The sequence below is a fragment of the Neovison vison genome, chromosome 8, assembly GCF_020171115.1.
Source record: "Neovison vison isolate M4711 chromosome 8, ASM_NN_V1, whole genome shotgun sequence".
NCBI classification, from domain to species: domain Eukaryota; kingdom Metazoa; phylum Chordata; class Mammalia; order Carnivora; family Mustelidae; genus Neogale; species Neogale vison.
Genome location: NC_058098.1, coordinates 103,533,329 through 103,559,849, shown reverse-complemented (window position 1 = coordinate 103,559,849; position 26,521 = coordinate 103,533,329). Strand labels below are relative to the sequence as shown.

The 26,521-nt window shown below is 37.3% G+C and overlaps 1 protein-coding gene across 1 annotated transcript in view; it reads right to left on the bottom strand.

Moving 5' to 3' along the window:
* Window positions 1-26,521, bottom strand: part of DNAH6 (dynein axonemal heavy chain 6) — a 223,832-nt gene that overhangs the window by 150,656 nt on the left and 46,655 nt on the right. Inside the window, exons 14-22 of the mRNA XM_044261526.1 lie at window positions 24,198-24,449; window positions 20,557-20,685; window positions 17,606-17,719; window positions 16,964-17,107; window positions 8,158-8,370; window positions 7,375-7,467; window positions 5,646-5,765; window positions 3,299-3,479; window positions 1,991-2,087 (exon numbers count right to left, since the gene is read on the bottom strand). Of these exons, the coding sequence (XP_044117461.1) occupies window positions 1,991-2,087; window positions 3,299-3,479; window positions 5,646-5,765; window positions 7,375-7,467; window positions 8,158-8,370; window positions 16,964-17,107; window positions 17,606-17,719; window positions 20,557-20,685; window positions 24,198-24,449 (1,343 nt within the window). The remainder of the gene's footprint in view (window positions 1-1,990; window positions 2,088-3,298; window positions 3,480-5,645; window positions 5,766-7,374; window positions 7,468-8,157; window positions 8,371-16,963; window positions 17,108-17,605; window positions 17,720-20,556; window positions 20,686-24,197; window positions 24,450-26,521) is intronic.

The window sequence follows — 26,521 nt, the reverse complement described above, 5'->3', positions numbered from 1 at the left end:
TGCGTGGCATCTTCTTAGACCTTGCCCACCAGGGCCATTTGGAAGCACGAAGACACCACAGGAAGAGAACTGGAGAGGGGGCATACCTGGATGCCCAGGGATGAGGGAGAGAGATAAGGGCCTGGTCAGAGAAGACAGTTTTCCTCTAGAGTGGAGGAGGCTGCCTATGAGAGACCCCTTGGTTTAGAAAGGAACGGATGGAAAAGAGCCCATGGCAGGTCCCACATGGAAGAGAGGGGGCCAGGTAGGTCAGGCTGCTCTGCTGCCTTGCCTCTCTTCTCCCTGCCCCAAACCTGGAGACCTCAGAAACCTCTTAGGGAGAGGGGCGGGTTGGTCCCCACATATCCTCATTATCACCAAAGACTTTAGACCTGCAACAGGCTTGGGCAGAGAAGGGGGGAAGTTTTCACTTTGAAAGGAGTTCAGAGTTTGATTATTAGAGATCATTTATTGGGTTGAGGTGATGAGAGGTTTTTGTTTGTTTATATTATCATTTGAGAATGACCAGAAAATTTGTGAGATCTGCTTAAAGTTTTGTCCAGGGCCCCTGGCTGGGAATGGAAAGGCGGTTATTAGTTAGAAATAAAGATGCTTTTGGTTGGACTCTGTCCTGCTTCTTTACCATCCAGTAGTAATTAATTTGTGCCCATGCCTCTCTTTCAACTAATGAAACAGACAACTATAAAGACTGGACCATGATCCCTGTGAGAGCAGGAACAGTAGTGTATTCATCTTGCTAACAGGAGCTACCTTGGTCTGCAGTTCACAGTATGTCTTCATGAAAGCTACAGGGTATATCAACACCACATAGAGCCTCCTGATGGAACACATATAGCAGAGCTAGTTCACGTAGTTCTAAGCGAAAGAACAAATAAAAGCGGATGCTTTTCGGTGGTCAGTATTATCACAGGTGAATTTGCTTCCAGCTTTCTTTAAGTATCAAAAGTAGTGTACAGATTTTCTCTGGCTTTGGGAGACTCCAGCTGAGAACCACTGATTTAAGAGTCAAACAGACAAAAGGCACATCCCAAAACTCAAAGTCTTTCATCTTTCTCCATGTTGCCTGAATTGATGTTTTAGTAAGATTTTAGTAAGATTCATGTGTATTCTTAAAGCCCGACCACTTCTGTTAGAACTCAACTAAATCTTCTGGATCTTGGATTTCTTGTGCACACTCGTACCCAGTCCAGGTCCCCAGGAACAACCCCTCTCAACCAAACAGATAAGCACCTACCCCTGGTTGCCACAGTGCTTGTCCAAGGACAGACCTTAATGGCCATTTCCTTAACAACTAACAGGAAAATACCAGGGAAGATGAACCATTTTGCCGTGTCTTATAGTACAATATGCCTTAATGATTGAAGCTGGGAGCTTTGGCTATCATCACGTAATTTATCCTGGTGTTAAAAAAACTATATTATAATGGTTTATTTACATGATTATTCACGTGTTAACCACGAGCCCCATTAGGGCAGGAATCCAGCCTTTTCTTCTTTGTATCTTCAGCACTTAGCACAACATTTGGTATGTTTTTGGAATAAAGAGATGAATAAAAAATTTCATTTGGACTTTTGTGAAAAGATCTCTTGGACAACTTCTCCAGTGACACTCTTAGGTCACTGATTAATCCAAAGAAACCTGCTCAGGCAAAAGTGTCCTCTGACTTTTCGCATGCACATCTACGGACACACATGCAGGCAGACACACACACGTGCACCCAACAATGAAACAATGCTGAGACCAAGAATCTCTCTGGCACCTTGGGTACTCACCCACTTAGTCCTCCACCAAATACTTGACCTCTGTTCTTGAGCCTTACACTCCCCAATCAAGATACCAGCTGGGTTGATCGGCCAACTATCGTATCTTTCTTGTTTCTGGTTCTGGTTCCCTGATGTTTTGAGGTAATGGTTTCTTTTTAAGTATACCCTTTTAAATTAATGGATAGTTTTCACTACTAAAAATATCATAGGTTGCTTTATAAACTTACCTTGGAAAGATGACTCTTTTTGATTCTAAATATGCCTCTAGACACTTCTGAATTTGGTCAAGTAATGCATTATTATTTTGAAAAGTCTCCAGAAGTCCTGTTTATTGGGTGGGAAAAGGCAATAGTAAAATTGTGTTAAAAATCAATAGAAAATACCATTTTAAGTGGAAGTAAAATATGACATTAACATTCTTTAAAGCTTTGCCTTTATTTGATAAGAAACGGACGAAAAAACATAAATTGTGGGAGGTTGGCTAACAATGTTAACTGTTACTTTTAAGAGATTATGCTGAGTGAAATAAGTCAAGCAGAGAGAGTCAATTATCATATGGTTTCACTTATTTGTGGAGCATAACAAATAGCATGGAGGACAAGGGGCGTTAGAGAGGAGTAGGGAATTTGGGTAAATTGGAAGGGGAGGTAAACTATGAGAGACTATGGACTCTGAAAAACAATCTGAGGGGTTTGAAGTGGCGGGGGGGGTGGGAGGTTGGGGTACCAGGTGGTGGGTATTATAGAGGGCATGGCTTGCATGGAACACTGGGTGTGGTGAAAAAATAATGAATAATGTTTTTCTGAAAATAAAAAAATTGAAAAAAAAATAACATTATCTACTATTAATTATAATTACCACAGACAAACAAGTATTCAACCTGCAACAATTTTTAGCTGGTGCACCCCACTTTTTTGGTGCATGAACCAAAGCCAAACCCAAGCACAGACCACTGTGCACGCTAAGTGCATTCTCACTTTAGGGCTTCAACTTTGTTGTTCTCTCTGCCTTTCACACGCTCTCTCAGATTTGCACATGTGTCTCACACCCTCTTTCCTGCTGCTTTCTGTTCAAATGCCACTCAACTGTGTCGAAAGAGCCCTTCGTCACAAATGTTTTTCATGAATTACTGAAAAATCAGATGGAGACATTTTTATGGTTCTAAGTCTGAGAGCTTTAGCAGAATGGGTCAACTGAATGTGAATATATATCTTGTAGTCAAATTGTGACATGCAGGACTCACTGATACTCTATGGCAGAATCCCCAAATTATAAAAGGAGCAGAAATAATCAGATTCTTGGGTGCCAAAATTATGAACTAAGCTGACGAGTAATAATAACAGCGATAATAGTTAACAACAGCAACAACAGTGCTTAGTTCACATTTTTCAGCACGAGTGTTGGATGCGCTATAACTGTTCATGGTCATCAACGCTGACGAGAATCAACAAGGATTGAATGTACCCCCATATTGCCAGAATCTTATAGATGGTCGTAAAGTCTTTTTATTTGTTTTTTAAAATTTTGTTTTATACCTGGTTGAGTTGCTGCTCGAAGAGCATTAGGCAGCCGGTTCACCTTCCTCATGATTTCTTTCCACGACTTATCCACTTGCAGGAACATCTTAGCCTCGGCAGGTAGCTGCCTCTGAATATCGGGAGCATTAAAAATACTTTCTAGGTAGAGCCAGTTTCTCTGGCAGTTTAGCCACTCTTCCTAGGAGAAAAATGTGGGCATCATCAAATTTTTCATCCCAGAAATGCAGTGTCGGGACCTAGTTCTCACGGTATTCTGTGCCTCCCGCCAGTGCGTGTGTCGGCTCTACATCTGTGAGAATTTCTCACTTCTCACTCTGGATTTGGGGTTATGCCTGAGCCCTAGTGTCACAAGCGCTCCCTGGTTTATCTCAAGTATCTTACTTTCCACTTAATTCTTTGGATAGTCCCCACTATTTGGCACTTTTTTAAGGGACCCCTGTGAAAACATTACTTTGCTCTATAGTCCCTCCCTTTATAGGGCTCAGCCATCAGTAGAGGAGGCTGAGATGGACAGGGGTCAGATTATAAGGGATTCATCAAAGAGGGTAATTCCTAAAAATGATCTCCATGTAACAAAGTTGGAACAAGATCTTTTCCCACTTAGTGCCTTTATTATTGTACAGATAACTTTTCATATTAGAATATTTAGAAACCTGGGGCACCTGGGTGGCTCAGTAGGTTAAGCGTCTGCCTTTGGTTCAGGTCATGATCCCAGGGTCCTAGAATCGAACCCTGCATTGGGTTCCCTGCTCAGCGGGAATCCTGCTTCTCCCTCTCCCACTTCCCCTGCTTGTGTTCCTGCTCTCGCTACCTTTGTCTCTGTCAAATAAATGAATAAAATCTTAAAAATTAAAAAAAAGAATATTTAGAAATCTAAGCAATAATTAGGTCAAGCTAGAAATCTGCAGTCTAAGAAAGAGATTGGATGGGAACAAAGTAAGGTCAGTATAAATGGATTTTTTGTTCTACTGTGGGGTAATCTGAAGTAGAATAAAATAAAAAGGAAAGGTGTACCACAAGGAAGGGTACCAAGGAGACTTAAAGCAACAGTGTGTGTTTTTCCAGTATATACGAGGTTGTTGTGGTACTGTGAGAGGTTGTCTAAAAGCTGTGAATGCCTGAAACTTAGAAGCCCAGGTGTTCCCTGCCTGAGCTTAAAGCTGTTGCCAGCAGAGGTTTAAGCCACTTAATAAGGTACCAAAGCTGCCTGCCATTTTGGGATGGAAACCGGTTGAGGAGACAAGTCTTTCACTGGAGTGTATGTACCTTTCTTTTCCAATTACAGAGTTTAATATATCAACTGGCTGAGGTACTTAGGGAGGGAAAGAGGGAGGTGCAGGGGGAATGAGAATAGCTGAAGACAAGGGCATATATTCTTAAGGTGAAAAATTCTTAGAGGTTCTCTGTCTTTTGAACTTTGAATTCTGAAACCATTGGTGGCAGGATTCAGTTAGTGACAACACAAGTTCATTGAATCATTTCAAGAGCTGAATGATTTCAAAAGTCCTGGTCTCAGAAAAAGGTTAAGCTTTCATACTAGGGCAGTGATCACCTTAAAACACATAACAAAGAGAATTTTTTTAATCTTAGGAATTGACAAATACCAAAAATGCTATCTTGAATCATGATACCCATCAGTAGTTCATATCATCTAGACGAGCATCTAGAACTCCATTACAAAATCTTTTCAGACAGGTACTAGTTTTTTTATGAAAACTTGGTTTAAATGTAAACTTCATACCACATTGTGACTTTTGTCTCAATAAAACTATAGATTTATAAGTAAACAAAAAATGTGGGCAACATAGAGGAGCTGAGGATGACCTCCACCTGAGAGCCAGCAAGAAATTGAAGCCCTTAATCCCAGAGTTGCGAGGAAATGGTTTCTGCCAACAATGTGAGTGAGCTTGGAAAGGGATCCTCCTTGAGTTGAACCTCTGATGAGAACCAAGTCATGGCCCACATCTTGATTGAACCTTTGTGAGACCCTAAGTAGGAGATTCAGTTAAACCATACCTGAACCCCTGAGCCACAGAAACTGTGGGAAAATAAATATAGACTGTTTCATACCACCAAGTTTGTGGTATTTTGTTTCATGGCAATAATAATTAATATGATATGGCATAATCATATAAAGAAAAACTTAGTATATTTGCATTTTCCTTACATTCTGAATATAATAAAATGTCAACAATTAAGTCTTATTTCTAAACTATATATTTAACCTATATCATATTTAACAATTGTCTTATTTCTAAACCATATCAGATTAAAGAAATGATTTCTAAAGTACCGTGGCTCCCCCAATTCTCTGAGTGCATGAACTGAAACTGCCTTCACTCACCAGTGTTTGATTAAATAAGGCAAGTTGTTTCTGCCAGTCATCCACTCGAGTTTTCAATGGACCAACATAACGTGATGAGGCAATGGTTGCAATGTTGATGGTGCTGTCATCAAGAAGGACCTTTAAACAAAGAAGAAAAAACATGCAGCATCATGAGTTTGTGCTCTCAAAGATAATTACAGATGTTTAATCCCAAGAGTCCACTCAAAGTCCAACCTTTTGAATAAATAGCCTCGTCCCGCCTACTGTTTCCTACCCATCTGCTTCCCTTCCTTATCCACTTCAGTGCCTCACAACCCACTCTCACGTCCTCTCAAATGTTACTGAGAGACTTCTGATTGCCAAATCTTGCCTATTTCTGTAATTATTAATGGCACATTTTTTGTTGTTGTTGTTTGGTTCAATACTCTTCTCCTCTCTCCCCATACTTTAAGGTATCTGGTACCTTCTTTTTCTTTTTTTTTTAATATTTTATTTATTTATTTGACAGAGAGAGATCACAAGTAGGCAGAGAGGCAGGCAGAGAGAGAGAGAGAGAGGAGGAAGCAGGCTCCCTGCTGAGCAGAGAGCCTGACGCGGGACTCGATCCCAAGACCCTGAGATCATGACCTGAGCCGAAGGCAGCGGCTTAACCCACTGAGCCACCCAGGCGCCCTTCTGGTACCTTCTTTATACCATTTGGTCATCTAAGCCTTTATTTCTCAAAGTACTCAAAACTTATAAAATTAGGTATCTTCTCTATCCAATGAAACACTGCTTTATCTCAATTATCTTGAGGAATGGGGAATTGAACTCATTTATATCAAGGTTAGAATGACTATAAACAGTTTTCCCTCTACCTCCTTCCCCTACTTTTCCCCTTTACACTACAGCAATCCTTACAGAACATGTGAATTCTAAAAAATGTGTCTGTTAATCTAAAGGATTTAAATTGCCCTATTTAAATTATAAATTTCTTGAGAGCAGATGTCCCATCACCCAGCATCACTTGGCCTGCTTCTACCTGACTTTCTTCTTGGGTTTGCTCTCTCGTCTACTGCCAGCAGTAACATCTGGTCTTGCTCTTCCAACTACACCTGGCAAAGCCATTTCATCATTAGTTCTTGTATGGGTACACCCAAATGGGTCAAGGCTTTGCTTTTTAAATTTGGCCGTAAGATACAGATCCTTCTACTAAACAAATATGTGTTTGAATTTTAAATCATTTAAGAATATTCCAAATGCATCGATTAGATTTATTTTCTTTCATTTTTCAGAGTATGGCCATCTACTCCTATCTCAAAAAAATTCAGGTGAACTTAGTTTCTTCATGCGGTATAAACCTGAAATGCTTGTTCATTTTTCTTTGCCTCATTTAAATGGTTTGAAATGCCTTTCATTCTCATTTATGTCTGTCAAATACCATTTATTCTTTAAGGTCCAGCATGTCTTGGCTGGTCTAGGAAGGATGCTGTGATCACTTCAGCTTATAAATTATCTCTTGCTTTTCTAAACTTTTCAACTGTTAAGTATACAATTATAATTCATATGTATGCCACTTTTATTGCTTTGCTAATACTTCATGTACAAGCATATCTGTCAATTATTCATATTCATATTTTGCCTTTCCAATTAGATTTTTTCTTAGTAACTCTCATATTTTATTCCTTCATCATAATCTCCCATAGAAGATTCAGGAGTAGGTCTGACCAATCTTTACCATGGGTTTTCAATAACCCAGTTACCCTACCTGTATGTCATCTGTGCCACCCAGGATAAACACATCTTTGGAGTCACGGTGAGGGAGAACGACGAATTCAGTTGTTTTCCAAGAATCCTCCACCTTAGAAATAATTCAATTCTTAGGATTCCAAAATTAATTTGTTTAGGTACTCAATAAATGCAAGTAGAATAAAATAAGTGAAAACTCCATAATCATCCCATTTTCCTCTTAACTGCCTTTAAAATTCTTGAAATCTTCTTCCTGGTTAAATGATACTGATATGCTAAATTTTACTGATGAACATTTAAATACATATAAGTAACGTGTGATATGTTAATGTCCATCCCTTACCACTTTATGCCTCAAATGTAAGGAAAATATTTCTTTTTACACAGGTGGGTATGTGTGTATTTTTAGGGTAAGGAGGTAAGTAGCTTAAGTAGGGAAGTCTCTTCATTGTCTTGTAGCATTTTACACTGTTACTTTTTTCTGGTAGTTTGAAAGATGATGTATTTTGGTAGTATAAAAGATCTTCCTTGGAATGTGGTTTTTCATATAAGCTTGTAAATATCAAACTTTGTTATCATCAAAGTGGACTATAAACTAAGTGGAAAGAGGATACTGATGAAAGTGTTGCTGACAATAATAATGATAATAAATGGTAAGGGAACAACAGAAGGACGACTGATGAGACATTGAGAGGTGCAATGATGAAAAACCCATATAGATGAATCCAAAGTTGGTGATCTTCATGCTAAATATGAAAATGTACACAGTCCTTGATCTTCAGAACATATTTTCCAGATTTACCTTTTTAAGAATTGTTTCTAAGGCAGCTTCTCCAGAAGCCTGTCCAGAAATGTCCTGGATTTCTTGGGCAAAATCAAAAACACGCAACTCAGAGAGCTTCTCCAAGGTTAATGGAATTTCAAGGTCCACTAGGGAGGCATCAACTGTTTGTTCAATAGCTGCCCAATGTCTTGACTTCAAAGTTGGGTTTCTCAAGTCAATGATAACTGGAAGCTGGAAAGCAAACAGTCTTAAAGGCACCATGCTTTTTATCTTTTTTTTTTTTTTTTGACTATAGATATACGAGTTTATTTCCCCTTTCTTTATTTCTTCCTTCCTTTCTTTCATTCACTAACATATAGTGTTTTATTAGTTTCAGTGGTAGAATTTAATGATTTGTCAGTTGCCTATACTACCCAGTGCTAATTATGTCAAATGCCCTCCTTAATGCTCATCACCTAATTATGTTATCCCCCATCCACCTCCCCTACCTTAAAAACATAGCCCAAGGCTTCTGATTTCAATTCAGGAATGTGGAGAACTGGAAAGAATACCACTTGTGCTCTTACAAAAGGAAAATTCTGGACAAACTGAAAATTAATTACTTCTAATGATCCCATCAAAAAATAGAGGTTGATGGGTATTATAGAGGGCACAGCTTGCATGGAGCACTGGGTGTGGTGAAAAAATAATGAATACTGTTTTTCTGAAAATAAATAAATTGGGGGAAAAAATAGAGGTTGAAGGGCAAAAAACTAACTCAAAATTTGGAAGGAGACTGTTATCTGTAGATTTCTCCACAGCAAAACAAAACAAAACAAAAAACAAAACAGGACCTGAGAATTTGCTTACCTAGGACATATGCCTTGGGTTGTCACTTAAGCTAGCAAGAAGATTCAGCTAAATTTAAAAAATAAGTTGCTAAAAAGGGAAAAAAATAAATTCCTAAAGAGTGAGAGTAGGGTAGCATAAGAATGTGAAGTCTACAAACACAAAGGTGTTCACAGGGAAGACTGGGGAGAATCCTAAGAAAGTCTACCTTACGGTGCTGGCTGGGGAGAGGAACACAGCAGCCACTATTGTAACTCTAATCAACCCATTTCTCCCAGTTTTCATATAAAACAAATGACTTAATGTCAGGAAAATGAGCAACAAACACTGCTATTTTAAGGCATTGTGATAACCCACTATAGATTTCTGTATATCCTGGGAGAAACAAAATTGGAAAAATAAAAGCTCTATTCATGGGAGAGGGAAAGAAATACTATCTAGGCTCATTACTACAGCTGGAGGAGGGGCAGGAATACCAGTGAAGGTCAACAGTCTGAGAACAAGAGACACAGTGCCTTGGTAAGATAGAGGCTTAATCAGAACACAAATGAAATGCCCCTCCTAACCTCTCCCACCAGACTAACAAATATTGAATAAAAATAACTGGAATACGGACTGATTAGCTGCAAGAGACAGATTGTCTCTGGGGACAATATATAGGGAGGACCCAAGGTCAGGGAGAAACAAAAATTGAAAAAATAATCCTTGGCAAATGAGCCTAAACCATAAACACAAGGTATCAAAAGAACAATTTGTAGTATACTGAGGGTAACAATAGCAACATCAAACCTCAAATCTAGCCCAATTCCTTACTAGATTTAACATAACATGCCACACAAAAAGGCAAGTAGGAGGAAAGGCACGCTCATTTCCAGGCCTAAGAATTATTTACTTCAGTATCTAGGGTACTACATAAGATGCCTGGCTTTCAATAAAAATGTCAGAACTATATAAAAAGCTAAGATAAACATACACTTAAGAAACAAACAAGCAGAAACGTCTGTTCATGTCCTCTGCCCATTTCTTGATTGGATTATTTGTTCTTTGGGTGTTGAGTTTGCTAAGTTCTTTATAGATTTTGGACACTAGTCCTCTATCTGATATGTCGTTTGCAAATATCTTCTCCCATTCTGCCAGTTGTCTTTTGATTTTGTTAACATAATCCAATCAAGAAATGGGCAGAGGACATGAACAGACGTTTCTGCAAAGAAGACATCCAGATGGCCAATAGACACATGAAAAAGTGCTCTATATCACTCGGCATCAGGGAAATACAAATCAAAACCACAATGAGATATCACCTCACACCAGTCAGAATGGCTAAAATCAACAAGTCAGGAAATGATAGATGCTGGCGAGGATGCGGAGAAAAGGGAACCCTCCTACACTGTTGGTGGGAATGCAAGCTGGTGCAACCACTCTGGAAAACAGCATGGAGGTTCCTCAAAATGTTGAAAATAGAACTGCCCTATGACCCAGCAATTGCACTACTGGGTATTTACCCTAAAGATACAAACGTAGTGATCCAAAGGGGCACGTGCACCCGAATGTTTATAGCAGCAATGTCCACAATAGCCAAACTATGGAAAGAACCTAGATGTCCATCAACAGATGAATGGATAAAGAAGATGTGGTATATATACACAATGGAATACTATGCAGCCATCAAAAGAAACGAAATTTTACCATTTGCGACAACATGGATGGAACTAGAGCGTATCATGCTTAGCGAAATAAGTCAAGCGGAGAAAGACAACTATCATATGATCTCCCTGATATGAGGAAGTGGTGATGCAACATGGGGGCTTAAGTGGGTAGGAGAAGAATCCATGAAACAAGATGGGATAGGGAGGGAGACAAACCATAAGTGACTCTTAATCTCACGAAACAAACTGTTGGTTGCTGGGGGGAGGGGGGTTGGGAGAAGAGGGGATAGTTATGGACATTGTGGAGGGTATGTGCTTTTGGGTAAACTGGAAGTGGAGGTAAACCATGAGAGACTATGGACTCTGAAAAACAATCTGAGGGGTTTGAAGTGGCGGGGGGGTGGGAGGTTGGGGTACCAGGTGGTGGGTATTATAGAGGGCATGGCTTGCATGGAGCACTGGGTGTGGTGAAAAAATAATGAATACTGTTTTTCTGAAAATAAATAAATTGGGAAAAAAAAAGAAACAAACAAGCAAACAAAACCCACCAGACTCAGATATGACACACAATGTTGAAATTAATAGAGAATGCAAAATAATTATAATTAACATGGTAATGGCTCTAATGGAAAAGGTAGGCAACATACAATACCAGATGGGAAATGATAATAGGAAAATGTAAGCTGGTACATCTGGGTGGCTCAGTTAGCTAAGCATCTGCCTTTGGCACAGGTCATGATCCCAGGGTCCTGGAATCGAGTCTTGCATATGGCTCCTTGCTCAGTGGGGAACCTGTTTCTGCCTCTGCCTGCTGCTCCCCCTCCTTGTGCTCTTTCTCTCTCTCTCTGACAAATAAATAAAATCTTAAAAAAAAGATTGAAGCTATAATTAAGAATTAAATAAACGTTAGAATGGGAAAAGCTAGCAAGAGAGATAAAGAATGTCTTTGATGAGCTTGAAACAGCCAAGGAATCTGTGAATGGGAAAATAAGTGAGTAGAAAATCCCCATACTGATACATGAGAGAAAATAGAGGTTAAAAACCCAAAACAGTAAAAAAACAAAACCCAAAACCACAGAGCATCCAAGAGCTACAGGACAATATATGCAACATATATTGCATACAAGCAACAGAAATCTCAAAGAATAACATAAATGGCTACATTTTTCCCCCAAATTAAAGACAGATACCAAACCACAGATCCAAGAAAATCAGATAACACGAATTGGGATAAATACAAACTGTAAACAACAACACACACCTGGGCATATCACATTATAAACTGACCAAAATGAAGAAAAAGAAATAATCTTGAAGGCAGCCCAACCAAAAAATACTATTATCTACAGAAGAACAGGGAGAAGAACTATAGCAGATTTCTTGTTAGAAACCATGCAAGCAAGAAAGTGATGAAAGGATACTTTTAAATTGCTGAAAGAAAAAACAAAACCTGTTGACTGAGAATGATAAGTTTATATTATCATTTAAATTATTATTCAAATAAAGGATAAAGAATTTCTCAAAACTGAAACTTAGGAAACTCATTGTTAGCATACCTACTCAATAAGAAATATTAATGGAAGTTCTTCAAGCTATGAGTCAGAATCTTAGATCCACACAAAGAAATGAAGACTAGAAATAAAGGCAAAATAAATTTCATTTTGTTTCCTATTTTGATTGTCCTGAAAGATGATTGTATAAAATAAAAATAGTAGCAATATATTATTGCAATGTTATATTATATAATATAGTATTATATATAGCATTATATATAATATATTATTATTATATATAATAATATATAACAGAGAACAGATAAAGCTATACAGAAAGATACAAATTACCAACATCAACAGTGAAAAAGCAGACTCACTTCTCATCCCACTTTTTTTTTTAAAGATTTATTTTAGAAAGACAGAGAAAAAGAGTGAGAGTGAGTGAGTTGGGAGAGCAGTGGAGGAAGAGAATCTTCAAGCAGACTCCCAGCTGAGCACAGAGTCTGAAACAGGGCCTGATCCTAAAACTCATGAGATCATGACCTGAGCCAAAACCAAGAACCGAACATTTAACTGACTAAGCCACCCAGATGCCCCAGATCCCACATACTTTTAAAATATACTAAAGAAATATGATCAACTCTATGTCTATAAATTCAACAATTTGGATAAAATGAACCATTACCTTGAAAAATACACTACAAACCCCCCTCAAGAAGAAATAGATAACCTGAATAATTCAATATGTATTAAAGAAATTAAAGAAATAGTAAAGAAATTCAATTTGTAGTTAAAAGCCTTCCAAAAAAGTAGACTTCAAACAGAAATGGCTTCACTAGTGAATTCTACTACACACTTAAAGAAGAAATAATATTAACTCTATACTATTTCCTCCAGAAAACAGAAGAGGAAGGAACCCTTCCCAACTCATTTTAATGTACAAAAAAAAAGCCCCTAAAATTAAAAAATGAATTCAGTAAGATCACAGGACATAAGATCAATATACAATGGTCAAGTATTCAATAGTATTCTGCCATTATAGCAGCAATGAACAATTGGAATTTGGAATTAAAAACAATATTACTGGGATGCCTGGGTGGCCCAGTTGGTTGAGCGTCTGCCTTCAGCTCAGGTCATGACCCCAGGTCCCTGGGATCGAGTCCCATATTGGTCTCCTTACAGGGAGCCTGCTTTTTGCATTCTCTCTCTCTCTGTCAAATAAAAAAATAAATCTTTTTAAAGACCCCAAAATACTATTTAGGATAATAAAAAATATTTAATTATAAAACTAACAAAATACATGCAAAATCTGTATACTGAAATAGCAAACTTCAATGAAAAAAATAAAAGAAGACAACTAAATTAAGAGATATGCTGGTAAGACACTACAAAATTCCCTCTGGCTAAGATGTCAGTTCTCTTCAAATTGATCTATACATTCAACACAATCTTTCAAAAATTCCTGGCAATTTTTTATACATATTGACAACTTAATTCTAAGATTTCTATGGAAGGGTAAAGGAATTCGAATGGACAAAATGTGAAAAAGAAGAACAAATCTGGAGGACTTACACCTACCTGATTTCAAGACTTACTCTAGTTATCAAAACAGTATAGCATTGGTGAAAGAGTAGACTCATAGAACAACAAAATAGAATAGAGTCCAGAAATAGATTAATAAAGGTAGTCAGGGGACTTATAGCAAAGTTCCAAGGGCAGTTCAATGGAGAAAGGGTAATCTTTTCAAATAATGGTGCTGGATCCAGTGGACATCCATATGTGAAAATTGTATACCTTGACACATCTCATATTTTATGCAAAATAACTCAAATAAATCCTTAAAAATGTAAGAAAAGTAAAACTATAAAACTTCTAAAGGAAAATATAGGAGACAATCTGTGTGACCCTTAAGTTTAGCAAGACATTTTTAGATACTATACTATAAAGATAGTCCATAAAAGCAAAGAATATAAATTGAACTTATTCAAATTAAAACTGCTTGCACTCTGAGAGTCCCTGGTAAGGGGCTTGAAGAGACAAGCCACTAACTGGGAAAAAATATTTTCAGGTTACGTATTTGAAAAAGGAGTTGGATCCAGATTACAAAAAACTCTTAAAGTGCTATAATAACAAAACAAGCAACCCAGTTAAAAATTGGGCAAAGAGCCACACAGACATTTCACCAAAGAAGTTAAAAGAATGGAAAAAAGACATTTAAATTACACTCCACATGATTAGTCACTGGAAAAATGCAAATGCGACGGCCAGGAGATACTTTTATACATTTACTGGAGTGACTAAAATGAAAACCAAACCAAACCACACAAAAACCTCCCAACCAATAGCAAGTGCTGGGGAGGATGAGGAACAGCTAGAATTCTCACACATTGCCCATGGGAAGGCAAAATGTTACAGTCCTTTGAAAAACAGTTAGGCGAGTTTCTTATAAACATACACTTCCCATGCCACCTAGTAATTCCACTCCTAGTTCTCCACCAGAGTGAATTAAAAACTCGTGTTCACTCAAAAAACTGCAAAGGACTGTTGAGAATATCTTGTTAATAATTGCTATAAAACTGGTCATAACCCAAATTTCTTTCAAGAGGTGAATGGAAAAACCAATGGTAATAATCTATATAATGAAATTATTACTCAGCAATAAAAATCAACAAACTATTAATTCACCTAACAACATGGAAGAATTTTTTTAATTTTGTATTTCAACTTAATTAACATATAGTATATTATTACTTTCAGAGGTAGAGTTTAGTGATTCATCAGTTGCATATAACACCCAGTGCTCATTAGATCACATGCCCTCTTTAATGCCCATCACTGAGCTACCCCATACCCTCCTTCCTTCCCTCCAGCAGGTCTCAGTTTGTTCCCTATAGTTAAGAGTCCCTTATGGTTTGCCCCCTCTCTGATTTTGTCTTATTTTTTCTGCCCCTCTCCTATGTTCATCTGTTTTGTAAGAAGCTTTTTTTCCAAATATTCCAATTCACAGAGATGAGCAACTATCACCACTAATTTTAGAACTGTCACTGTGAATTATCTATAACTAACTAATGACCCCAGAAGGAAACCCCATACCATTAGCTTTCATCACCCAATTCTTCTGCTCCACAGTGCCTGGTAACCACTAATTTACTTTCTCTCCCTATTGATTTCTCTATTCTAGACATTTCATATCTATGACACCATATGCTATGTAGTCTTTTGCTGTTTGTCTTCTTTCACCTAGTATAACATTTTCAAGGTTTATCTATGCTGTAGCATGTATCAAAACTTCATTCCTTTTTATTGCTGAATAATATTCCATTGTATAGATATACTATATTTTGTTGATTTATTCATTACTTGATGGACATTGGGGTTTTTTCCACTCTTGGCTATAATGGATGATGCTGTGAACATTACAAGTGTTTGTGTAAACGTTTTTAATTCTCTTATGTAAATGTCTAGGAGTGGAATTCCTTTTGAGAAACTGCCAAACTGATTCCAAAGAAGCTATATCACTTATAATCCCACCAGCAACATGTGAGGGTTCCAATTGCTCCAGATCCTTACTGACACTTATTACATAATCTATCCTTTTGAGCATAGCCATTGCGGTGGGTGTGGACTGATAGATCATTGTGACTTTGATTTGCATTTCCCTGATGGTTAATGACATTCAGCCTTTCACATATCTTCTTTGGGGACATATCTGTTCAAATCCTTTGCCCATTTTAAAGGATTACTTCTCTTCTTATTTTCGAGTTAGAAGAGTATGTTATATATTCTGAAGAGAAGTACCTGGATGTATTTTAAATGCATTTTTTCTAGGTTAACACTGCCAGACCCAAAGGGCTACATATTGTATAATTCTATTTATATCATATATAAAATGAAGAACTTTAGAGATAGAAAACAGGCCAGCTGTTGCCTGGGGTTGGCTGACTACGAAGAACAGTATATGGGAATTTGAGGGTGATGGAAGTATTTTGTATGGTACTGGTGTGTTTTATACATGACTGTAAAAACCCAGAGAACCATATACCACAAAAAGTGACTTTTGCTTCATGCAATTATTTTTTTAAAAAATCAGCCAGAACTCTGAAGGAATACAAGATGAACAAAGACTGCGACAAATAAATTTGTTTACAATCACATGCTATAACCACATGAAGGGTGAATGAAGAAGAAAGAGGCTGACATAAGAAACTTTGGGGAAGTGTTTTGACTAGATATTGTAAAACTAAAGAGGGAGAAACTCCAAAAACATTCTTGTTGTGCTAAAGTTTTGCTTACTTTTCCTACCCATGTCTTCTTTTATTTCATCTTCCTTTATTTCATCTTTAAAAAAATCTAAAACTGCTTAAAAGGATAAAATTGTAATAGTTTTCATTCCCATTTCAAGTACTCGTTCAGCAGTGAAAGGTTTTAAGGGGTCAGCTTCACAAACCCACTGCTGGGCTTCCCAATTGTCATCACATCATAGCACACCTGGAAAATGGTATATTTAGTAGGTACAGTGGTATAAATGGACACGGCTGCACTAGCCTCATTTGGCTGTCTGAGGTCTGAGTGGATCAGTATCTTAGCGTAACTACAACTCATTCCTGCACTTGCTCCCTACCACTTGGGAAACTCTTACTCTGAATGCCCCTTGAACCAATTCAATTGCATGTTTTGGCCAGTTGAAGATAAGGATGCAATCTGTCTCTGAAAAAACTGAATTTCCCTGTTCTTTCTTTTCTCTCTGCAGGGCTGAGTAACTTGAACAGGGAAGAATTCCTGACTTTAGTCTCATTAGCATCAAGTCGTAATGGACTGACCTTGAGTTTCTGAAATAATTTCTACTAAACTTACCTTTTCTTTCATTTTTTCCACCTTATGCTTTAGCTGGGGAACTACACTGTTGGGTGGCAAGCCTTTTTCCAATTGAGTCACAAATTTGGCATATTTAGAAACTTGACTATTTAGGAATTCTGGATCCAGGCAGTCAAACTTGGACTATAAAAATTAGAAAGAGAAAAAAATTAAGGCATATGATAAAAGTAAAATTTTTTACTTTACTCAGATTTTCCTGTAGTTTAATGTTTCAAGACCAATGGAACAGAATAGAGAGCCCAGATATGGGCCCTCAACTCTATGGTCAAATAATCTTGGACAAAGCAAGAAAAAATATCCAGTGGAAAAAAGACAGTCTCTTCAATAAATGGTGATGGGAAAATTGGACAGCTATGTACAGAAGAATGAAACTTGACCATTCTCTTACACCATATAGTAAGATAAACTCAAAATGGATGAAAGACCTCAATGTGAGACAGCAATCCATCAGAATTCTAGATGAGAACATAGGCAGTAACCTCTTTGACATTGCATATTTTACTGAACTAAGACTACTCCAGATTGTTAAAAATAATTCTTATTATTAGGATATTAAGTTTAATTAATAAAAAATTATATCAGGATTGAGAGTTTTTTAAATTTTGTTTTGTTTTGTTTTACCTTTAACCATTCTTGTTGGAGTTTATCCCATTCAGATAAAGAATCCCAAAGCAATTGTTTGAGCTTCAATTCAGCACTAACTTCTTCCAGAGCTTCAAATTTCGATACTTCTACCTTTAAAAATACAATAAGCAAAACACACTATTTACTTTTCAGATACAAAGATGTTATGTTATCCTCCTATCAGTAATTCTTGATACAGTGACTCTTTAGCAGAATATGGGTGGGTCCTAAATAGGGAAGTAAAAGCAGAGATAGAAACAATTGAAAAAAATAAATCATAAACCCTATGTGTATTCAAATATCCACTTGAGTGGTAAGATATAACTCTTTATATTTCCTTAGAACTTAAATGTTCAGCAAAGACATAAATATGATGAGTACCATGGGCATTCTTCTTCAAGTTGGATCATACATGCCTGGCCTTTTTTAGGAAAACAAATGAGTTTTCAGAGGTATTCATTTCCTTTGGGGCATTATAACTAGATGACAGAAGAGGGAGATGTCTGTGCAGTAGCTTGTGGAGGGGATGGGAGATTTAATGTGGAAAGAACAGCCTCATTTCTACCTCTTTCTAACCCCCTGTGCTGTATATGAACCCTATAGAGAGAAAGATTGCAAGAAAATCTGAAGAAGCTATTTTCATAGAAGCATTTTAAAACTGCCTTGGCTTAGAAGTGAACACACCCCTAGGGGGGTTGTTTGCACAGAAACTGTGAGCCCTGTGATAAGCCAGGGCTTTGAACATTCCATCCAACAGCAGCTGAATACACATTCTTTCCAAGTGCACACAGGACATTCCTTAGGATAGATCATATGATAGGCTACAAAACAAGAATGAAGTATCTTTTTCAATCAGAATGGCTTGAAACTAGAAATCTCTCAAGAGGAGAGCTAGAAAATTTACAAGCATGTGGAAACTGAACAGCCCACTCCTGAACAACCAGTGGGTTAAAGGGGAAATCAAAGGGAAATTAAAAAAAAAAAACAAAACTTGAAACAAATGAAAACACATCATGCCAAAACCTATGGGATGCTGTAAAAGCAGTTCTGAAAGGGATGTTTATAGTGATAAATACATATGTAGAAAAAAAGTAGAAAGATGTCAAACCATTTTACACATTAAAGAACTTGAAAAAGGACAAACTAAGCTTAAAATTAGCAGAAGGAAGGAAATAAAGATCAGAGTGGAAATAAATAAAATAGAGACCAGAAAAATAGAAAAGATCAATGAAATTAAGAACTGGTTTTCCAAAAAAGTTGAACAAAATAGACAAACATTTAGCCAGATAGAGAAAAAAAGAGAAGACTTAAACAAATAAAATCAGAGTAAACTTTATACCATAGAAATAAAAAGGATTGTAAGCGACTACTATGAATAGTTATACACCAACGATTAAATTATATTGCTTAAAAGAAATGGATAAATTCCTAGAAACATATAAATTACCAAGACTGAATCAGGAAGAAATAGAAAATCTAAAAAGACCAATAATGAATAAAGAGATTGAACCAATAATCAAAACCTCCCAACACAGAGAAGTCCAAAAGTAGATGGCTCCAGGAGCAGATGGCTTTACTGGTGAATTCTACCAAACATTTAAAGAAGAATTAATGCCAATCTTTCTCAAGCTCTTCCCCCCAAAATTGAAGAGCTGTGAATACTTCCAAAGTCATTTTATGAGATCAGCATCACCCTGACATTAGGGATCTAACCTTGTCCTCCTCAACAATAAGAAGTAATTAGGCCAATTAGGTCTTCATTCCTATCTCCCAAATGATTGAGAGCTGAAGAAGGAAGGTACACCTGAGGTGATCATGAAAGAAGAGTTAATCAAGTATGGATAAAGTGTGGAAAGAAGGGGACATAATTTTTTTTTCAGGCTCTGGCTCAAGCAGTGCTATCCTTTCTGACCCAAGAAGTGTCCACCTGTTAGTTATAACTTTTATCAAGCAGCGTTTCCTCAATACCTTACTTCCTACTACATACTATCCTGTTTTGTAGGTCAGTTAACTCAGCCTGTGAACAACTTTGAACCCCAGTTCTCCAATGCACAAACCTCAAGTACTACACCAGTGACATCATCTAGAGTCACATTCATTATTTTGCAGATTTCCTGCACTAAGCCCTGGGATCTGGAGGGAAAAGCTCCTCAGATCACTTTCTAGCCATCCATTTGGGGCTCAGGAATAAATAGGTACATTCCCATGTAAGGTCCAGCCACTCCTCCAAGACTGCTGGAGAATGTAACAAAACCTCTCTCATTGCTGGTGGCTCTCTGGGTTTGACCCTAGGAATCTCTTTTTTCATATTCTCTTTTCTTTTTTCCTATTCTCTTTTCTTTTTTTTTTTTTCCTATTCTCTTTTCTTTTTGATCTCTTTAATAACTATTCAGAGCACTTAAAACTTTTAGTTATTTTTCTTCTTTTTTTTTTTTTTTTGAGGCATATTGTTTAGCCTTTGAAAGCCACCTTTTTTTGGAATCCATCTATCCCCTGGCTTAGCCAAATTCTCTTCTTTCACCAAATTAGCACTTCAAACCAGGGCAATATTCATGGAATCATAACACATAGAAATGTAAAAGAAGCTTGAGTATTACTTAAGAAAGACTGGAGGGGTTTTAACTGACCACATTAAATAATCCACCTACATATTTTAACATAGTAAATACAGTTCCTGGTCTGAGGGTTTACCTACAATTCATCATTAGTTTTTATTAAGAAAGACATTTTTTCTCTCATGAATACTAATCTTTAAACATTTCGAAAGCAAAGAATATAACATATTTGTATTTCAGACTCTTCTGGCACAATGACTAGCACATAGGTGTCCAAACACTGAAGGTTAGGGTCACACTGTTGAGGGTGGTGATGCATCAATGCCATTTCTATGCGTGTTTTTTTTTTCTATGTATATGTTTTAAAAAACAGACGTGTAGAGCTGTCCTTACCTTAAAATTCTTCTGATAGGATTTATACTGAAACGCACGTTTTTGAAGATCATCTAGAACTACCTGCAGCTCATTCAACATGAGCTTTATTTTGTCTTGGTCAGCAGTTATATCCAAAATCTGTGGATCCTGTAAAATTAAGATAATTGATTAGTCATTCCTACTTTTTGATGTTGACCATTAAATTAAATGAATTAAAAAACAGTTTTTAAACGTATTTTTCAAATTCTCTTTGCATTCTGATTTCTAGAAAATGTTAAAATGGTTGCTTTTCTGCATTTTAAAACAATAGATGTACCTTATAAAAAAGTATAGAAATAAATAAAGAAGTGTCATGGGGATAACATTGTTTTCAAATAGTACCTAACATATTTCCTCCCATCTACTTCCATTCCCTACACTTCCTCAACCAGCATGACTTTAGGTAAGGAGAGGAGCATGCAAGAGGGAAGAGAAGGAAAAGGACGTGATATAAGGGAAATTCCCATTGTACATTCACAGAAACAGGAACGCTTTTGATTCCTGAGAGATGGAAGAGAGGAGATAAAAAATAAATAGTCAGACATCAGTTTTTCTGGCTGACCTGTTGAGGTTGAAACCCTACCCAGTGAATTGGAATGGAAAGGTTCAGGAGCAAAGAAGGAACACCTGACTAGGTTTGGAAGAATCTGAGAAATTGGAAGAATTTGAGAACTATGATGACCATAGCTGGGGGGGATAATCTCTGATTCATCAGAACAATGATAAATAATGCTTCTTGGAACATTCTTATATATGTTTGTATGTTTTAACTCATTTAATTCTCAGAACACCAATAAGGTACTGTATTCAAAATGGCAACATGTTCTAGGAAAAACTAAAGGAAATGTCTAGGGAGAAGGGACTTTGTGGTTTGGTGTGACACTTGGTGGATCTTGAAGTTCTCATGTGTCTTGATTCTGGCAATGGGAACTGCCTCAAGGATTGGAGGACTAGAGGGAGTCTGAGGTCAGGATGAGGAGGTCACAGGTCATTTGAGACTGTAGACTATGGCAGAAATGATGGATTACAGTAGCAGGGCCCAACATGGTACCCAAAGAATCAAGAAGGACCCTCAGCTATCAGCAGCTTGGGACAACCAGGCCCAGCCCAGCCAATGCACTAGAAGTCCTATGGATCAGGGGACAGTAAGAGGACTGGATGTCCTTTCCCTCCATCCACCAGAAAGAAATGCAGATTTCTGCTTAAGGGGCAAGAGGTCATGGAGATGATGGTGGCAGAGGTGAAGAAATGCCCAATAGGCATTCTGAATTGAATTAAAATCTATCAGAAAGAGATCAAGCTGGGGCGCCTGGGTGGCTCAGTGGGTTAAAGCCTCTGCCTTCAGCTCAGGTCATGATCCCAGGGTCCTGGGATCAAGCCCTGCATCCCACTCTGCTCAGCAGGGAGCCTGCCTCCCCCCACCTCTGCCTGCCTCTCTGCCTACCTGTGATCTCTGTCTGTCAAATAAATAAATAAAATCTTAAAAAAAAAGAAAGAGATCAAGCTAGAATGAAATAGGCATTTCAAACTGAAATAAATTGTGTTATCATCACTTGTCACACTGAGGTGTTGTTTTTTTTCCAACTCCCTCCATCATCAGGAGTAGAGGTCTTGACAGCAAGATGGTATCATTTATAGAAATATTAAGGTTGCAGTTCTTTGTTCAAGTGTGATAATAAATTCTTTTCAAACCCACTATGGAGGAAGCACTTGCTGGAGAGAACCTCTACTGTCATTTTTGTGTTTGTGCATCATGCTTTTTACATGAAGCACTTGCTGGCACTTTTGCTCTCTCTAACAATCCCCATGCATGTATATAGCCAACAGCAGTCAGATTATTAACCACTGGAAGCAGACTGCCTAAGCTTGAATCCTGGTTCCTCCATCTATTATTTGTGTGATGCTGTGTTACTTTACCTCCTTGTCCCTTTGTTTTCTTCTCTATAAAAATGAATAATAAAACCTTATTGGTGCTCTGAGAATTAAATGAGTTAAAACATGCAAACATATATAAGAATGTTCCAAGAAGCATTATTTATCATTGTTAAAAACTGTAAACAACCCCCAAATCCATCAGCCATAGAATAATTAAATTGTGTCATACAATGAAATACTGTATTGAACAACAAAGTTGGATAAACCACTTCCACTCACAGCATTATGCGTGAATCTCAGGAATGTAACAAAATTAAATAAAGGGCATACTTATGATTCTGTTTAATTGAAGTTCATAAACAAGCCAAACTGATTTATAGCATTAGAATTCAGGGTATGGCTTCCTTTAGGGAGGAAGAAAAGGATAGTGATTTGAGGGAATCCTAAAGGCACCAGTAACATTGTAGTTTTTGACATGAATAATGGATATTTGGGTGTGTTCATTTTTCTGGTAATTCATGAAAATTTATTATAGTATGTACAGTTTTTTCTGGTGAAAAATACAAAAATATCTCAATATAAAAATAAAAACAATACAAGGTCCTCAGAACAGTACTTGACACATAGTAAGTGCACAATAAATGCTAGCTACTTGTATGCTTCCATGTCAATATGTATAAACATATATTGTAATCTTTAATGTCTGCATTGTATTCCTTTGAGCAAATGTACCCAAACACATTTTATTCATTCCCTGCTAATGGATATTGAAATTTTCTTGAATTGATTATGACTTTATATGGTTTTATACTTCTGTGATCAGATTTAGTTAATGTTAATAATAAAACCATAACAAAATTATATTTTCATGTATGCTTCTATTAAGAATCGCACAGCTATCTCTGCTAAATTCTTTAAAAATTTCCCTTGTACCTTTTGTATAGTAAAATTGCTGCAAGTTAACCAAATATTCTTCATTGTCATTTATTAATGTATACTCTGCTTCTTCCTAAATGGGAAATTCCTAATACGTACCTATGTAAATTTTTAAATTTTGGCAATAGTTACAACATATGTTAAAAAGTTATAAAAGCACTCATTTCAAAATAATAAATACATGTCAGGAGAAAGAAAATATTACATATGCTTTACTTGCAATAGTTTGGAATTTATTCAGTACTCAGAGGTTCAGAAACATGTTCAGTTTTAAATAGCAGCTCAAAGACACTGTTAATTGATTAGAATGAAACCACAAAAATAGAACTTAATCAATTGGAGAAAGACAACTATCATATGATCTCCCTGATATGAGGAAGTGGAGATGCAATGTGGGGGGTTTGGGAGGTAGGAAAAGAATAAATGAAACAAGATGGAATTGGGAGGGAGACAAACCATAGGAGACTCTTAATCTCCCAAAACAAACTGAGCGTTGCCAAGGGGAGGGAGGTAAGGAGAAGGTGGTGGGGTTATGGACATTGGGAGGGTATATGCTATGGTGAGTGCTGTGAAGTGTGTAAACCTGGTGATTCATAGACCTGTACCCCTGGGGCTAATAATACATTATATGTTTATTAAAAATTTTTTTAAATATTTTTTTAAAAAATAAATAAATAATAAAAATTTTAAAAAACAAAAAAATAGAACTTTAGTCAGATTAAAATGAACTATGATTTTAAAATAGCTTAATTAAAATATAATAGTCCAATTTTATACAGATTTTTTTAAAAAATCCTGCTTTAGCTTACCTGTGCTTGTAGCTTTACTTCATTCACTTCGTTGGTTAGGTCTTCAAGATCTCTACCCAAATGGTGAGAAAATTGCTTTATCATTGTTTCTCGGTCACCCACAGATTTATCGATGGCATTCCGAACTGCAACAATGGACGGCTTCATGGTAGCAAAAACAGCGAAGTCTTCTGGAGGTGTAGGGACCTGATATTGTTCAATGAGCTTGTACATCTGAATCACTACATTCCCTTCATCTTCAAGACTTTCGATCTAAATAGAAACATTTGTTGCTGGTTAAATATATCAAAGTCTGGTTATTCCCTTTCAGTGGTGTCTTCTAGGAGACTGTCGCTGTGTACCATGAACAGCACACATTCATAATCAGTGCAAGAGGAGGGTGCTTAACAGTATGCTGCCCCTGGCTGAAGCCTGCTGGGTGATAGAGACAGTTGTTGCTACAGAAAGGTAATCAGGTTCAGGAGGTAAGTTGTTCAGAGCTAAGCACAGTTAGTATGACTTTTACAAAAATTTATTGTTCTCTTCTCTCTCTCTTTTGGTGTCTAGTAGCATCAAACCATACCAGTATTTGGTTTTTAGGGACAACATGTACCATGAGGGTGCTCGGTTGCAGTACTTGAGCTTCTAGGCATGCGTGCTGAGCAGGGATTGTCCCCGGGCAGCCCCTGAGGTATGCACGGCCCATGATTCTGACTGTGTGTTCCCTACTCTCCTTTAATAAATCCTTTTACTATCTTCAACAGACCACTAAACATCTTCACTTTGATGTCCTACTTCCGCGGACAGTGCCTGTCCTAATTTTCTGGGAAAGGACCTTCCAGTTTTGGGGGAACCCTCCTCTCTTTCACTCTGCCACATGGCTACAGAAGGAGCAGCCATGTGCACATGACCTGACCCAAACCCCATCATCAAAGCCAAAAATGACCACAACCCCCCAAGTCCTACAACAGCACCTTGTACCTATACACATTATATAATAATTATCTGTTTTCATTATGGACTCGGAGCTCCTTGAAGGCAGGTGTGCTCATTGTCATAACCCTTGTACCCTGCAAGTGGGTGTTCACTAAATTTTCTGAATGAATAGATGAGGTTCCAAAGAAAAGTTGTTCATGTGTTCATGTGTGGAGAACATCTCCCTAAGGGAAACTGCTTCCCCAACACAACACCAGAAATGCACAGATAACCTCATGGAGATGGGAAGCTGTCTGGCTTTTCTGCCTGACATCTCCTTCTGGAGCTAGAGTAAGACCAGTCCTCCCTCTGCAACATGATCCTACCTTCCTGTCCTAGTTTATACAACAGCATGGGGGTGGGGAGGCTGAATGCATTTATGAGACATTTAGAATTAATATTGGGAGAGAGAGCATCTCTCTCGGTGGTTGGCTGGAATTGCAGTACATAATCTGAGAGCTGCTGCTGGCCGTATTTGCTGCTGAGGAATGAAGCAGCAGAAGCAGTCTGTCTGCAGAGGGAGAGAAGTAGAGTAGATCTTCAGAGAGATGCAGAAAGAACAGATGAAGAGAAGGAACTACCTGGGTTTCCTACAGGCTCCTCATTCCTGGTTCTGCTAAATTCTTAAGGCTACTTACTTTTTTGTTGAAGAGGTGGGGATCTTTGGAATACTACTGAATCCATAAATAAGGTCCCCATTTGGCCTAAGGAGTTCAAATGAGCTTTAGTTATTTGTCCAAAGCACCTTAATGACCACACCTACTAATAAATACTTGGCATCTCTAGACTCCTGTGATAACATGTAGGGAAACCTGAGGGAAAACCACAATCATCTGCCCTTTTGTGAAGTTGCTTTTTTTTGAAATAAGAAAAAAAAATTGTTATATTTAAGTTAGTGAATTCCTAGGTCGTGCACTAGAAACTAATGTAACATCACGTTTTAGCTATATTTCAATAAAAAATAAATTTAAAAATGTCAAAAAAATGATTGCTTTTATATGCACATAAAATAGCCTTTACTGTTAATTCTGTTAATATATAACAGACTAGCCAGTGATTAATGATTTATTTTACTCAGCTTATATTTCTTATTTGTAAGATATCTTCAATTTCCAGATATTTAAGAGAAAAATTTATCTCTATTTCAAATGCCAATTGGTATGAACGAAAGCTTATGAAAAACTGACATCTGAAATTAAATGCTAGGTTGCCTGCCACAGGGAACACCCTGCGAGGAGGAAACCAGGTTTCTGGAAAGAAAGAAATAAGGGAGAAAAAGGAGAGAGAGAGAGACACAGAGAAAGTGTGTGTGTATGTGTGAAAGAGAGAGAGAGAACACGTTGACCTCATCACCCATGTCATTAGAGTCC